This window comes from Ursus maritimus, unplaced genomic scaffold (genome assembly GCF_017311325.1).
Source record: "Ursus maritimus isolate PB19 unplaced genomic scaffold, ASM1731132v1 scaffold_21, whole genome shotgun sequence".
Taxonomy (NCBI): domain Eukaryota; kingdom Metazoa; phylum Chordata; class Mammalia; order Carnivora; family Ursidae; genus Ursus; species Ursus maritimus.
Genome location: NW_024424564.1, coordinates 37060846 through 37077848, shown reverse-complemented (window position 1 = coordinate 37077848; position 17003 = coordinate 37060846). Strand labels below are relative to the sequence as shown.

General features: G+C 40.2%; 1 protein-coding gene across 1 annotated transcript in view; it reads left to right on the top strand.

Annotated features, from left to right (window-relative positions):
* Positions 1-5836: 5836 nt before the first annotated feature.
* SLC5A8 (solute carrier family 5 member 8) overlaps positions 5837-17003 on the top strand; it is a 54085-nt gene continuing 42918 nt past the window's right edge. The window contains exons 1-3 of the mRNA XM_040637371.1: positions 5837-6187; positions 11416-11481; positions 13045-13096. Coding sequence (XP_040493305.1) covers positions 5837-6187; positions 11416-11481; positions 13045-13096 — 469 coding nt within the window. The remainder of the gene's footprint in view (positions 6188-11415; positions 11482-13044; positions 13097-17003) is intronic.

The window sequence follows — 17003 nt, the reverse complement described above, 5'->3', positions numbered from 1 at the left end:
CTTTGACAAAGCAGGAAAGAATATCCAATGTAAAAAAAAGATAGTCTCTCCAACAAATGGTGCTGGGAAAATTGGACAGTCACATGCAGAAGAATGAAACTGGACCATTTTCTTACACTATACACAAAGATAAACTCAAAATGGATGAAAGACCTCAATGTGAGGCAGGAATCCATCAAAATCCTAGAGGAGAACACAGGCAGCAACCTCTTCAACCTTGACTGCAGCAACTTCTTGCTAGACACGTCTCCAAAGGCAAGAGAAACAAAAGCAAAAATGAACTATTGGGACTTCATCAAGATAAAAAGCTTTTGCATAGCAAAGGAAACAGTTGACAAAACCAAAAGACAAGTGACACAATGGGAGAAGATATTTGCAAATGACGTATCAAATAAAGGGCTAGTATCCAAAAATCTATAAAGAACTTATCAAACTCAACATCTAAGAAACAAATAATCCAGTCAAGAAATGGGCAGAAGACATGAACAGACATTTCTCCAAAGAAGACATACAAATGGCCAATAGACACATGAGAAAATGCTCCACATCACTTGGCATCAGGAAAATACAAATCAAAACCACACTGATACCACCTCACACCAGTCAGAATGGCTAAAATTAACAAGTCAGGAAATGACAGATGTTGGTGAGGATGTGGAGAAAGGGGAACCCTCTTACACTGTTGGTACGAATGCAAGCTAGTGCAGCCACTCTGGAAAACAGTATAGAGATTCCTCAAGAAGTTGAAAATAGAGCTGCCCTATGACCCAGCAATTGCACTGGTAGGTATTTACCACAAAGATACAAATGTAGTGAACCAAAAGGGCACCTATACCCCAACGTTCATAGCAGCCATGTCCAGAATAGCCAAACTATGGAAAGAGCCCAGATGTCCATCAACAGATGAATGGATAAAGAAGATGTGGTATATATACACAATGGAATACTACTCCGCCATCAAAAAATGAAATCTTGCCATTTGCAACAACATGGATGGAACTAGAGGTTATTATGCCAAGTAAAATAAGTCAGTCAGAGAAAGACAATTATCATATGATCTCACTCATATGTGGAGTTTAAGAAACAAAATAGAGGATCATAGGGGAAGAGAGAAAAAAATAAAACGACTAAATCAGAGAGGGAGATAAATCATAAGAGACTCTTAATCATAGGAAACAAACTGAGGATTATTGGATGGGTGGAGTGGGGGGATGGGGTAACTGGGTGCTGGACATTAAGAAGGGCATGTGATGTGATGAGCACTGGATATTATATAAGACTGATGAATCACTGAACTCTACCTCTGAAACCAATAATACATTATATGTTAATTAATTGAATTTAAAAATAATCACGTTCTAAGGTTTTGGGAAATTTTCTTGAATTTTCCTTTGATAATTTCCTTTCCTCCATTCTCTCTCTAGAATTCCTATAGTCATGTTTTAGACTCCCAAGATTGAACTTCTAAATTTCTTTTCTTTTAGCTTCTATTTTTCATCTCTCTCTACTTTTGTTCTGCTTTATAGGTTTCTTCAACTTTATCTTCTGACCATTCACTAGTTGTTAATTTCTGCTTCTATATTTTTTGATTTCCAAGAGCATCTTCTTATCCTCTGAAATTAAGAGCAAATTCTGCATTTCACAGCATGCAGAATTTTCCTTGTTTTTTTCAGAAAATAATAACTAAATTTTTAGGGTTTCCCTTTGCATCCTGCATTGACTCTGTTTTTTTAATGTTTCTTTTTTTATTTTGAGGATTTTATTTACTTATTTGAGAGAGAGAGAGAGCAGGGGAGAGGGGCAGAAGGAGAGGGAGAAGTAGACTCCCTGCCGAGCAGGGAGCCTGATTCGGAGCTCCATCCCAGGACTCTGGTATCATGACCTATGCCAAAGGCAGACACGTAACTGACTGAGCCACCCAGGCGCCCTGTAATGTTTCTTTTCTAGTTTGTTTTTGTCTCTGTCTTTCTTCAAAAGGTTTTTCTCTAACAATAGTGATTCCTGACTATCCATTCATATTAAGGAGAGAGGCAATAGAAGCCAGCAGGAAAGTGTGTGTGGAGGCTGGGCTCATGGATGGGAGGGTCTCACTTTAGGACAGTCAGGTGGGGGCCCTGCCTTTTTATAGAACCCCTAAATGCCAGCATTCTCTTGGGCTGCTTGGTTTCTTCAGAAAGAAATCCTCTCCAGTCCTGCCTAAGAAAGCATACAAATTTGGGAGTCCTCATGCTGGGAGCCTAGTAGGAAAAGGATAGGGAGCGTGTCTCACCATTCAGTAGACAAACTTTTTCTAATCCCTGTCTTTTAGGAAAATGACTCACTCTAGTGCTTAGCTCTGACAGGTGTCCTTAGCCAGAGTTTTTTTACTTTAACCTCTCCAGAAGGTGTCTGTAGTTTTCCAGCAAGGAAAAAGGAGAGGCACTTACCTGACTGCCAGTCCCAAAGCACTCCTTATATGAGTCTTCTGGTTTTTCATTCTACCTCATACCCCAACTTTAGAAGTGTATGGCCCCTCTGATTTCTGACTTTTCCCAGGGGTATTATTGTACAAATTGCTTTGTCAGCTTCCTTTCCTTAACGTATTTCACAAGTGAGGAAAGCTGAAACCTATGTCATTTTCCACTTGTCTATCTGCATTCATTCTTCCCAAACTGTGGCAAACTTTTTATTGGCGATCATCTCATCTTGCCTTCTCTCTGTCCTTATGGGCTGACACCTTTTTTACTCCTTTGATGCCATGTTAATGGTGATTTAGGAGGTACTGGGGTATGTGCAAGGAATACATTTTAGTACATGGCTTTCCTTCTTTGTGTATAAGTTTCTGTATCCAAAAGAAGATTTGAGATTACTTGCAATAAAAGATACATATGCAGGAAAGGTTGAGACTTGGGAAAAACAACAAAAATTAAGTAGCAAAAGGAGGGAAATATCTGTGCCAGAAAATCAAGCTAAGGGTCTGGGCTATGATAGTATAAAAGTTGGCCTCACTAAGCTGCTATGGCAGTTTTGCTAGAAGGAGAAATATGATGAGTTTCATAGCCCTTATTATTTAGCAGGAAGAATACCAGGACATTAGATAAAACTTCTACTAAATTTATTGGGTTGGTTGATCCCATTACTTAATAAAAGTACCTAGTACTACAACTCAGAATTGATTACACTGAGTTGGTTAGAGTGAGACCCAGATAAGAAACAAAAGAAGACATGTGTGTGGTGGTATAGATGCTAAGTACTGATTCATATACATCTTTCCCAACTCAAGCCATGTGACAACAATGGCAATTGTACTGACCTGAAATTTCCAACTTTACTCAATGTTCCTAGGTGGAAGGATGTTAAGAAAGTACTCTGTAGAGGAAGACTCATGTGCTCTTATCTTCCTTGGCTAATTCAGAAGGGTATTCTCAGAGTCCCCTAGGAACTGTGATTGTGATGTCAAGGTAAAGAATAGGCAGACAGCAGAGAATTATGTTGGTAACACTTTCCTTTGCTTTTCCTCTCAAAAACAAGAGGAAACAGCCCATAGGTAAGCATATGAGTAAATCTAGATTCAGGATCCAATAAGATCACTCTCAGATTTCCAAATTTCACTTTTAGAAATTTGGGGGAAAATTCTGGATGCCAACAAGCATTGTAAAGTAGGGTCAGTATGTAGGTTTAGCATGTTTTTTAGGCAACAAACAGTGCTAGGTTCTGGGGGTTTACAAAGATGGGTAAGCACAGTCCCTTTTCCCCAGGAGCTTATCTTCCACCCACAGGAGATAATAAAATGGCACAGACATTTAATAGAGGAGACACCTTGCAGAGCTTATCATCCTCCTAGGTGGAGAACTAGTCCTCCTTCCCTACCCTCAGGGTGAATCTGCTCAGCCCACAGTGAGAACCCTGCCCTTCTGGCCAGGAATGATGGGATTAGAGGTCTGGGGACCTGTGACCAAAGCTTCTCCCAGAGATTTAGAATTAGAATTCAAAGGTGCTAATGGGTCTCTGCAGTGCACTGAACTAAGGGCATTTTTGACTAAGCACCTGTGGCAATGCAGAGAACACATCTGGAGAAAGAGAGGAAAATGAAGCAGGCATGTAGAATGGCTTTCCAGTTGCTGCTTTTGGATTCATGGAACCCATAAGACCTCCTGTATGAAGAGGCTTGATCAAAACAACTGCAATACTGTACCACCATGAAGGCCAACAAATGAGTATAAACATGCTAAGAGGACTAAGGTAGGTGAGAGAGTACCGCTGGTTGTAAAGCAGATGGGATTAGGAGATACTGTTTCCTGNTGAGTTTGAGTGCCAGGCAGTGAGAACAGGAGAAAATGCTGTCTCTGTCCAAGAGAGTCATAAGTGCAAAGATAGTAAATTTTACACAGTTGGGACATAATTCCAAGCCACATATTTGTTTAAATGATTGAGTTGCTTGGATTTAGCTTCTATTTCCTTCTTTAGTTCCCTTTGAAAATGTTATACAAATAACGCCAGGTCACAAAAAAATAAAACCTGAGATAGCTTTCTTCTTTCACATACTGGGTTGGGCTAAATGCATTCTGTGGATTGTTTACCAAGGATCACCTGGTAAATTATAAAGATGTATGACAATGAACAAACATGGCCTAAAATAGACCTATGCCAGGGTACTTTTGACTGGAGGGTCTATTTTACAGGAAAAACCTGGGAGTCACATTGCTTTACAAGGGTGACTCGTGTATTGTTAGTAATATTCCAAGGCAAGCTACTTAAAATATGTCCTGAGGACTGATACTGGAAATGATCTTGTTTTCAATATGCTTTCAAGTGTCTTCATTTAAGTGTACATATTTATGTCTACATTTAACATCTATCTACATTTGAACTCTACAAAATATAGCATTGTGATTCGAAGAACAAATTCTGAGATCAGACCTGGAATAAAAATCTTAATTGCCACTCTTGGGCAAGTGTTTTCATCTTCCTAAGCCAGTTCCCTCATTTGAAAAATGGAGATGATTCCTACCTCAAGGGTGATTGGAAGAATTACACTAATGTATAAGGTGCCAAGCATGTTCTATGTCACATAGATAAGACTCTTTAAATAGTAGGTATTATTAATACTCTAGAAACTGCCACGTTTAGGAGAGGACTGTTGGGCATCAGAAATGTTGATTGAATGAAAAGGCAGGCACCAATAGCACAGATTTCTTCCTCTCCTTTGTCATTGCTTACCTGCCTCAGGACTGATAACCTCAGCTCACTGCACACTGTCACCGGAATCTCCCATTCATTTATCAAATAAGGCAATCTAAAAACTCTGGGTGTATCTTCTCGTAAGGACCTGGACTGTTCAACTGGAAAGCTAAAAGTATAGGCGTGACAATTAGCCTTCGACCCACACCCCCCCCCCCCCGTAGCTCACCTGCTTATTTAAATGGTGCCTCTCTTCAGGTGCCAGTTGGTAACCTTTAGGCCGATCGCTCCGTGTGGACTGGCTGCCTGGCGCAGCTGGAGGCTCCACTTCTCGCAGGTGTCCGCGGCGCTCCGCGATCCCGGCCACCCCGAGCCCGCACCAGATGAGGGTTTAGCGTGGCGGAGGGTAGCGCCCGGAGCTCCCCGGAGTCCCAGTTAGAGGAGCTGACGGCGACTTCCGGCCTCCGCACCTTCGCCGGGCAGCTCGGGGCCACTTGGGGCGGGTGGGGGGGACGGATACCTGGAGGACGCCTCCAATCCCCGCGGGCGCCACGCCCGCCGCGCCCGCAGCGCGGGTAATAAGAAGAGCGCGCCAGGCCGCAGAGGTAAAACTCGGGCTCGGGCAGCGCGCCGCGGGGCCACAGTGTGTACGCAGAGCCCGGGCGACCGAGCGACCATGGACGCGCCGCGGGGCATCGGCACCTTCGTGGTGTGGGACTACGTGGTGTTCGCCGGGATGCTGCTCATCTCGGCTGCCATCGGCATCTACTACGCCTTCGCGGGGGGTGGCCAGCAGACCTCCAAGGACTTCTTGATGGGCGGCCGCAGAATGACTGCCGTGCCCGTGGCGCTGTCCCTCACCGCTAGCTTCATGTCGGCCGTCACTGTCCTGGGCACCCCCTCGGAGGTCTACCGTTTTGGGGCCATATTCAGCATCTTTGCCATCACCTACTTCTTTGTGGTGGCCATCAGCGCGGAGGTCTTCCTTCCCGTGTTCTACAAATTGGGAATTACCAGCACCTACGAGGTAAAGCGGGGGGCGCTGGGGAGGAAAAGGGGCAGGGCTTTTCAGGATCTTGGAGGGATTTTCCTCGGGGCGGACTCACCACCGTATCCAAATCTCTCCCTGTCTAGGTCCCTCACCTCCCCTGCCCTCCCTTTTGGAGGAGAGGTGCCCAGTGAAGGCGAAGGAATCTTGGGGCTTACTCTCAGGAGCTCAGTGAAAAAGAGAGGCTTCCAAAGTAAACGGAATGATTTGGACTAGTACTCACAAGGGCCCTTTCTGCTTTAACATCTTTGATTCAGAGTCAAGGGGAAAGATTTTAATACTCTTTATCAGAGGGAGGGCAAGTTGTTCAAGTCTCAGCCCCCCTCCTTGAAAGGAATCCCCTTGTTCCAGGTCCCCAGGCACCATTCACTTTTCCAGGATAGCTGGAGAAAAATTAATGCACTCTCCCCTCGGCGCCCTCCACACACACACATTCCCTGGAGAGGCAGATTCCCAAATGGTTAAGGTGCTGTAACTCTTGTCTCAGTACCTGAATTTGAGACCAGATTCTACCATTTACTAGCTGGGTAACCTTGGGTGATTTATTTAACCTTTCGTGCCCATTTTTTCATCTCAAAATGAAAATGATACCAACAACTTCATCCAGTTGTTGGGAGGATTAAATGAGATTCAAGTGTAGCATTTAGAATAGTATTTGGAGCAGGGTGAGTGCTGGATAAACTCTGACCGTAAGTATTTGTGGTGGTAGTGGCAGAAGTGGTTGTCTTGGGGTCACTAGGAAGATTTGGCTGCAAGGTTCTTAAACAGGCCTACCTTCTCTGTATGTGGAAAGATGATTAAGGAAAACCATCCTTCCTGTTGCACAGCTCCACGGGTTATAGGTTTTCTTCAGCTGTCTACAGGAAAGGGCTTTGCAAAGCTGGGGAATGTTTGGTTTAGTTTAAAGAGCTGTTGAATGGGAGTGTGGGGTTGGGGGGTGGATTAAAGCTCAGGCGAGTGAGGGGCCTGTTCAGTGCCCTCACTGGTCTCCCTTCCCCAGGCACTCACCCATAAGCAACATGGACAAACTGGGCAAAGTTTCCTCTCTCCCAGGTCATGATCCAGAGGGTGCTGACACTCATCCTCAGCAACCTCCTCAGTCCTTGAGCTTAGATACTCTTTGCTTTAATCCAGAGCCACTGGAGAGGTGGTTTCCTAGTGAGGCTGGTTCAACTGGTGCCGGCTATAGGGCCTCAATGGCACAAGTGTCAGTGACAAACTGACGGGGTTGTAGTGACGCCATCTAGGGTGAGGCACCCCTGGGGCAACAGTGCCTTCCAGTCACTCCGGTCATTGTGTTTGGAAGAGTTCAGTCATCATCCCAGAAGTGAGCAGGATGGAATTTCTCTGTTTTGCTCAAAGGTAACAAACTTGCTGTCCCAGGCCAAGCTCTTGTTTTTGGTGCCTTTTTTTTTTTTTTTTTTTTACCCTATGGTATTCTGAAAGAAAATTAATTTAGCATTTATGCTGTTGAGAAGTCAAAAAAATTCCAGATTCTAACTGCTTTTGAAAATGTAGAAGCCTGAGTGTACCTAGTCAGTTAAGCATCTGCCTTCGGCTCAGGCCATGATCCCAGGGTCCTGGGATAGAGCACACATCAGGTTCCCTGCTCAGGGGGAGCCTGCTTCTCCCTCTCCCTCTGCTGCTCTGCTTGCTTGTGCTCTCTCTCTCTCTGTCAAATAAATAAATAAAATCTTAAAAAAAAAACAAAAACGACAATCTAGAAGACTGGTGACACTGGGCTCACATTCCCTGTGGTGCAGGAACTCTGGTTTTACAGCCATTGCTCTCACTCCCTGTTGATTTCTTTATTGAGGCCTCATCATTGTAGGTGCATGGTTACTTTCTTATGGTAGAGAAATCTTTATCTGCATTTTTGTCTTCCTTAAAAATGCAAAAGAGAAAATGGACACTGGGACTTAGGGAGAACTTTAGTTTAAAGAGCTGTTGAATGGTGGTAGGGAGTGAAGGGAGTACTTGTTTTTGAGGGAGATGTGAGAGGACAAATTTCTTAGCAGATATGAGGAATATTCCAACATTTTAATATAGGAACACCGGGCTGATCCATTGGTGTATATTACCACTGGTGTATGAGCCCTTAGGCAATTTGAGTCCTTGAGCTCTGATCTGTAGTTAACTCCAGAACTCAGAAAGGGTTTCAAGAACCTGGCAAGAGGACTTCAGTCTCCAGAGAGGAATGCTCCTCTCATAAGCACTGACCCATGCCTCCTTGGGGGCAGCAACATTAACTCAACCAGAAACAGATTTCCCACACATTTCCCGTGGTGGAGGCTGTTAGCAGGGTTTCAGCTAAAAATGGCAAAAAGTCAACGTTTACCAAATGCTTAATACATGCGTGGCGCTGGGGTGCATGTTTTACACACATACATGATCTGACTCAATACTCAATCCTTATAAGGGACGTACCATGAGAGCCTCATGTTGCAGACAAAGTTAAGCTACATAAGAGAGTATCAGGCAAAGTAGACACATGCCTGGAGGCTATGAATTGGTGCCTACTGGCTGCTTCTGAAGCCTCTGGTAAGTCTGTTATACCCCCAGGCAGGGCTTAAAAGAGTGCAGAGAGAACAAGAGAAGTAGAACAGAACACCTAGAGTTGTGGGCATGCTGGGGGTGTCCATGACTGGGGGCACTGGGGGCAGAGAAGTGAGATAACATGCTTTGTCCCTGATAGTTGGCCATAGCAAACACTGTCTTGTGAGTATTTTTTGTTTTATGCTGAGAGGTGGAACCACCTACACAGAATGAGAAGTCCAGCATTGAGTGATACCTGGTATTCTTGCTGAAATATGAAATCTCTTCCTACTTACATTTCTTTAGCTAGAATTGGCTGTTCAGAAGCATTTTTGTTATCTGTTTATCCCTGCCTTCAAAGTGTAGGCCTGATAGGTGTTTAGCCACTTCCAGACCCACAAACAAGAAGTATAATGCAGGAATCCAGTTTCATTCCCCACTTTTTTGGGATCTTTCTGGGTCCATGTAATCTGTGTGTTGGAACTGAGTTGTCCAGAATATATGTGTGTTTGTGTGTGTATCTATATACATATATATGTGTGTATATATACATATTTGTGGATTATATTTATTCGTGTATATATTATTTATATATGTTTATTTGTGAATATATATGTATGCTTATAATTGTGGATTATATTTATCTGTGGATTTGGATACCAACTTCTTAATGTTTTAGTTTTGAATAACAGTTTATAGTATTTCCCCAACCATTCATATCATTCAGTAGTCTCCAAACCCCTGCTATGTAAGAGGGGAAAGAAAATACTGTGATCCTCATTTTCAAGAGGAGGAGCCAAAGATCTTCAGTGACGGCCCCAAGCTTGTGCAGTCACAAGTAGGACTGGGTTGAGGGCTGGAACTCCTCCCAAAAACTATACTGTGCTGCATATTTTTTTACCTGTCAGGTGTTTTGGAAGGTCCTACTATATGTCAGTGTCACCTACTCACTCAAAGCCATGGTCAGTTTGCTTACTTATTTATTTGGAATAATGTAGTTGTTCCCTGCCCAGATTTGGGCATTAAATGGTCCTAGACTTGCATTGTGGCTCTGACAGCTATTAGGTTTCAACTTTGATGTTCTCCCTGAGCCCCGGTGCCCTCCCCTCTAACAGGTAGTATGGCCTCAGGGAGCTGTTGGGAGGACAGTGTACACAGCAGGTACTCTATAACGGTTACCTGTGATTATGGAGCAAAAATATCTGGTGTCGTTTCCCCAGATTATTACTTCATGTCAGTTTTTCCTTCCTCTTCTTTTTCTGGTATGAAGACTGTTTTCAGCTTTAAAATTCTCTCAACGTGAGTAATAATATTCAAGTTAAAGTATGTTTAAGACCCCAGCTTCCTTCCAGCTCTAAAATTCTATGGTTCTAACTTTATAGTATATTATGACATAGAATACAGGAGATGAGCCAACTATATTTTAAGATACGGCAGATGCCAAGGAGAGTAGGAAAAATTGATGGGGTTGTTGGCACTGAACAGAAACTGACTTAGGCCAATTTAAGTAAAAAATAATTTATTTGGGAGGATATAGGGGTAGCCCATAGAAAAGAGTGAAAAGCTGAACAAATAGGCTGTGAAAGACAGAAGCCAGGGAAGCCTCTTCAGGCCACTGTCAGGATCAGTCTGCTTTGTTTCAGTCGTTTTCTGTCTTTATATTGTACCTCGGAGATCGAAATACCCATTGGAGAGAGGAACTGATTGGCTGAGCTTGGGTCATGTGACCATCCCTGAGTCAAAAGAGGCAGGGCACCTTGATAGACAATTCCATCACAATTGCCTACAGTGGGAAAGGGCTGATTCCCATGTGAATCAGGGAAATGTCTGAAGTAGATGCCAAGAGAAAGGGGAGAACAGTACTTTGCTCATTTTAAAAATGCAGAATATAATCCATTTAGGTGATATTCTGGAAAAGCCAAAACTAGGGATGGAGAACAGATCAGTGATTGCCAAGATTTAGGGGTTGGGAAAGAGTTTGACCACAAATGAACAACATAACAGAGTTCGCTGAGGGTGATGGAACTGGGCTGTATGTGTTAAAATGCAATGAACTGTACTTTAAAGCAAGAGTCAATTTTGCTATATGTAAAGAAAAATAGTAGTAACGTAGGAATACAGAATACAAATCACTTATGAAGTTGCTTTAAATTTCTTTTTTAAAATTTAAATCAATTTAGTTAATATATAGTGAATGTACTATTAATTTCAGAGGTAGAATTTAGTGATTCATCAGCTGTATAGAACACCTAGTGCTCATTACTTCAAGTGCCCTTCTTAATGCCCATCACCCAGTTAGTTACCCATCCCCCACCCACCTCCCCTCCAGCAACCCTCCATTTGTTTCCTGTAGTTAAGAGTCTCTTATGGTTTGCCTCCCTTTCTGTTTTTATCTTATTTTTTTTTCTTCCCTTCCCCTATGTTCATCTATTTTGTTTCTTAAATTCCACATGAGTGAAATCATATGGTATTTGTCTTTCTCTGACTGACTTATTTCAATTAGCATAATACCCTCTAGTTACATCTATGTCATTGCAAATGACAAGATTTCATTCTTTTTGATGACTGAAGTGGCTTTAAATTTCCAACCCCCTTTACTTCTTAAGCAGCTGATTTTTTTTAAGTGTGTGAAGTTTTCACGTATTAATCATTTCTTCTTTTTTTGGGAACAGTATTTAGAGCTCCGATTTAACAAATGTGTACGTCTCTGTGGAACAGTCCTCTTCGTTGTTCAAACAGTAAGTCACTCTCCATTCCTTTGCTCTACCTTTTGTTAGGCTTTTCATGGTTATTGACACTTCATTTATATTCATCTTCCTCTTAGCAGCTGAGTGCTTTAGGGATGGGTTTGATAAAGGAGGTCCAGGAAGGAGTTTTCATTCTCATCCCTATTTGTAATTCACTTCTCCAATCACAAGCTACCTAAGCATTTGCAAGAGCATGAGTGCCTTCGTAATTACTTAACGTGACTCCATTTTCTTTCTCTGTAAATGGCATAACTTAGATTGGTCATTAACACTTCCAATGTAAAAGGAAGGAACCCTTTGGGGTCTGGTAGAGAGAACTGAACCTGGTAGCTTGCATTTACCTACTGTCCAGACCCTTTCTGGATCATTTTTAGAAACGCCTACAGAAATGAAAAGTGGGGAACAAATGTTAGGACGATGGTCCATAGCCATGTTTTCAAATCTTCAGCTTGGTCAGGATAATGACTGTGGAAATCTGGTTCATTCTTGCAAAAAAGAGGAAAGCATCTCCCACTTGAAGGACTTACTTCCATTGATCTACCCATGTAATATAATCAAACATTCAAATACTATATAATTTGGCTTTTTTCATAATATGTTTTTATAGAGTAAACATAGAATCATAGAGAATCATAGAATCATAATACATTTTTATAGAATAAGTCACATACAATATATATAATTGAAAGATAAAATGCAGTGAAAATGATGTTCTAAGGAGGGTACATATTGCATGGTGCACTGGGTGTTATATGCAAATAATGAATCCTGGAACACTACATTAGAAACTAAGGATGTACTGTATGGTGATTAACATAACATAATAAAAAATTATTATAAAAAAATTTACATGAAGTTTAAATCAAATAAAAAATACATATCTGTAAAATTATTTTTACTACAAAGAAAATTAAATTTTGTATCTGAGTATGAGATCTTAAAAAAAAAAGAAAATGATGTCCTGAGAAAAAAGACCATTTTATCATACTATTGTACCCCAGATTAATAAATATTTGTTAGATGTATGAGTGAAAAATAATATATAGAAAAGATAGAATATGGTTTTTGATGGCTTTCAGGATTTTTTCAGTGCAAATTAATTAATGAGCGTGCAAACTTTTTAAAACCAGTTTCCAAAATTTTCACTGGTTTCCTAGTTACTTATGCAGTGATTAATGATAGTTTGAAAGCATTTGAATGAGAGGGCATCTCCTTTTAAATTTATTTTTTCTTTCTTTCTTTCAGTTGTTTAGATTGAGGAGAATTGATTTCGAACTTGAGGTGATGGATCAGTGACTATCTGCACTAAGCACCATGTGAAAAGTCCATAATTTTAACACAATTGGTCATAAAAGATTTTTGTAACCTATGACCACACCACAAACAGAAACGGAGAATCAACTTAAATAAAGATTTAAATAACATTTTCAAGTTACAAACACATTTTATTAAGTATATTGAAACTACTGTTTTAATTCATTGTTGAATTTATAGAAAAAATTGATAATTTATTTTATGATTCATACTGTTTATTTGGTTTCTTTTTTCCCATAGATTCTGTATACTGGAATTGTTATTTATGCCCCTGCCCTGGCTTTGAATCAAGGTACATTTTAGAGTTACCAGTTATGTCACTCAGATTTTGGGGGTCATTCTCTCTTTGGGGAGATGGGGAGATGGAGGAATGTTTCCAGTAACCTGCATCAGCTTGAGGGGAGCAAGATGGGCTTAGTGTTTAGCAGCTTCTTTGCGTTCCTGGATCGATAGCTCCAAAAGATCTATGATTAATAGAAGAGCAGACCTCCCTGAGGTGCCAACCTGCCATGCTCCATTCCTTCAGAATGCACGCCCCCTATGGTCTAAATCATGAATGGCTTGTACTTTCTTCCTTGGTGGCTGTAATCTGGAGCCCATAGTCAGGAGGCTTCTGTGTTACTCAGCTCAGTTCCATTGTAAAATATGGCAGGGGGAGAACTTTTCTTATTCCCATTTCTAATGTAGTCCAAAATGCAATAGAAGGAGATCTGTGTGATTTGAAATATCAGCTTGCTCCTAGTGACAAAATGAAAGATGACTCTGGTGTCCTTTTAAACAAATATATGAATATGATGCTGATTGACATACTCCTGGACTCTTTGGTTTTAGGCAGATAAAAGCCATGAAACTGGAATAGTTTACTGAGGCAAAGGTGCCTGTTAGTCATACCTTCAAAAGGCTTTCGGAGAACCCAACGTCCTTTAAGTTCTTATCAATTAGATGTGAGTTTATCACTAAAGCTTCCTTATGAAATGTACAAGTGGACTCTGACGGGAAAAATGTGATGCATTTCCTGGAGTTAATATAAAATGGAAAAGCCCTGCTAAATCCACACTCTAATTTCCTGCTTTCATGGTAGATAGATAGTAATTATTACCTAAGTTTATAAAGTACAACAGTATCATTACAAAGAATTCCATTATATAAAATGCTCTTGGATTCTGAATGCCAGGCATGTTCCATGTCAATATTACCAACATCATGAATGGGTCATGTGTTGTATAAAGAGCTGAGCTATAAACTTCATAAGTTACCTATTCGCTCTAAGTATAATTAAAGATGTGGCTTTAGGGTTTGAAAGTACAGTCCTGGCCTTCCATCTATGAAGAAATCAAGGACTCTGCTCTTATCATTTTATTGGGCTATTCCCTAGGAATTAGGACCCTGCATTTTGACCACTTGAATATCACAGTACTTTACTGTGACCAAGGATAAATATAAATACTTGGTGAGCAACGGATGCTCCATAGAAACTTGTTTAAGTGAAATGGATCTTAATATTCTCTAGGTCCAATCATTTCCTTTTTACCTTTTTAAAAATATATATATAGAAAACTTCAAACATATACTAGAAGCAATGGAACAGTATATTGAACTCTAATGTACCCTTAACTCTACACTAAAAATGATCAACTCTTGGTTCAATTCACTCTGTTTTCCTCACTAGGTTATTTTGGTATAAGTCTGAAGTATTTCATAATTTCATCTGAATTCAATGTCTTTTAAAAGTAAGGATGTGCTAATTTTTTCACTGAGTTATATTGACATAACGTTGTATTATATTATAATGATTCAAGAATTGTATATATTGCAAAATGACCACCACAATGTCTAGTTAACATCTGCCTCCATATATAGTTACAAAAGTTCTAGTGATGGGAGCTTTTAATATTTACTCTCTTGGCAACTTTCAAACATACAGGATTATTAATTATAGTCACCATGCTGTACATTACATCTCCATGGCTTATGTATTTTATAACTGGAAGTTCGTACCAGGATGTTATACAATTATACCATATTCATATCTAAAATATTAACATTATTTTTAAAAATATCAATATGAAGTCAATGTTCAGATTTCCCTGATTTTTTTTCAGTGTTTGTTAGAATCAGGGTTCAAGTAAGTTTATGTAATTGCAATTAGTTTATTTGTCTCTTAAGTTTCTCTTTCTTGCTTTTTAATTTTTAATTTTTTTTTTTTTTTTTTAAGTAGGCTCCAAACCTAGCATGGGGCCCAATGCAGGGCTTAAACTCACAACCCTGAGATCAAGACCTGAGCTGAGATCAAGAGTTAGACGCTTAACTAAATGAGCCATCCAGAAGCCCCTCTTGCTTTTTAAAATTAAAAACCATTTTTGTTGATGGGGCACCTGGGTGGCTCAGTCGTTAGGCGTCTGCCTTCGGCTCAGGGCGTGATCTCGGTGTTATGGGATCGAGCCCCACATCAGGCTCCTCCACTGGGAGCCTGCTTCTTCCTCTCCTACTCCCCCTGCTTGTGTTCCCTCTCTCTCTGGCTATCTCTCTCTGTCAAATAAATAAATAAAATCTTTTTAAAAAAACATTTTTTGTTGAAATACAGCTTAATACATCATAAAACGTACAGAAATTAAGTGTATAGTTAGACAAGTTTTAACAATTGTACAGCGTTTTGTGACCACCACCCAAGTCAAGATACAGACTATTTTCACCATCTAACCCTAGAAGATTTTCTTGTGCTTCCTTCTAATAAATTCCCCCACCAACCCAAGCTGCTGCTTTCTGATTTTTATCACCATAAATTAGTTTTCCCTGTTCTTAGATTTTATATAAATGGAATCAAATAGTGGCTTTTTTGTAACTGGTTTATTTTACCCAACAAAATGTTTCTGAGTTTCATTCATGTTGCTACATGTTTCAGTAGTTTGTTCCTATTTGTTGCTAGTATTTCATCATCTGTATCTCTACAATCTGTTTATCCATCAACAACATTGGGTTGTTTCCAGTTTTAGGCTACTATGAATTAAGACTACTAAAATCATTCTTGCACAGGTTTTGTTTTGTCTTGCTTTGCTTTTTTTTTAATTCATTTGCATTTGTCACAGCCTTTTAAAGCAGAATATGACTTGAACACTACATTTCCACTCACAAAACTTGCTGAGTTGCATTTTGAATGCTTTACAACAGTCCTAAATAGGCTTATGATTTCGCTACTCTAAACAGTGCTCTTCTTTGGAAAACAAGCCCTGCGAGTAGTTATTCCCATCAAGTTAGTTCAGTTTAACATACTAGTTTCTAGATGCCTGGTACATGCAGTTGATAACCACAGGGGATAGGAGATTTAAAAAGCAGATCCTAGAAGGTGAAAGTTGTTTTAACCAATATTTTTCTTTTAAACATCAAAGTATAGCTCAGAATACTTCAGTGACAAGAAATTTGGCCTTACTAAGGAATCTGCTTGATTGCTAAACACTTTAGACCACACAGTTAACATTAGGTTACATTACATCTTACAACAAATGTTACCTCGTTCCGTTAAAATAAGCCAATGTGGAACTAGGAACGAAAAACTAGCTGGGCTTTAGTTCCTGAATATCACAGCATCACTCAGAAAGAAATCTTATCTTCCCCTTAAATAGTTCTTGTCACGTCATATAGATTTTTAAAATGTTAACAAAAATAAAGAAAAACATCCTTGAAAATATGTTACCAGAGGGAATAAAGTATTGAATACATGTACCAATAATTCTTGGAGCAGCATTTAGTCTACTTCTTCCATGCATGATGTGTTGTCACCCCCCCTTGAGGGGCAGCATCTCTTTGGTTATGGCAACATTGCTGTCATCAGCAGTAGTGTCATCTCCATCAATACCAAGACCAAGTTTGATCATCCTGTAGATCCTGGTAGCTTGTGTCTGGGGATTTGCTTTTGACACCTATTTTCATCTCTTTTGGGTGAATACCTGGAAGCAGTGTAGTTAAACATACACCTGTTATAACCCAGTATAGGGCAGATGCATGTACAAAATTTAAGAGAAACTGGAAAATAATTTTTCTGAATGGTTGTACCATTTTACATGCCCACTCCACAGTGTATGCATGTCCAGGTTACTCAAGTTGTGCTTCTGCCCTGGCTTTGAATCAAGGTACATCTTAAGATTACCAATTATGTATGTCACTTACATTTGGGGCTAATTTATTATATAGGAAAACAACTG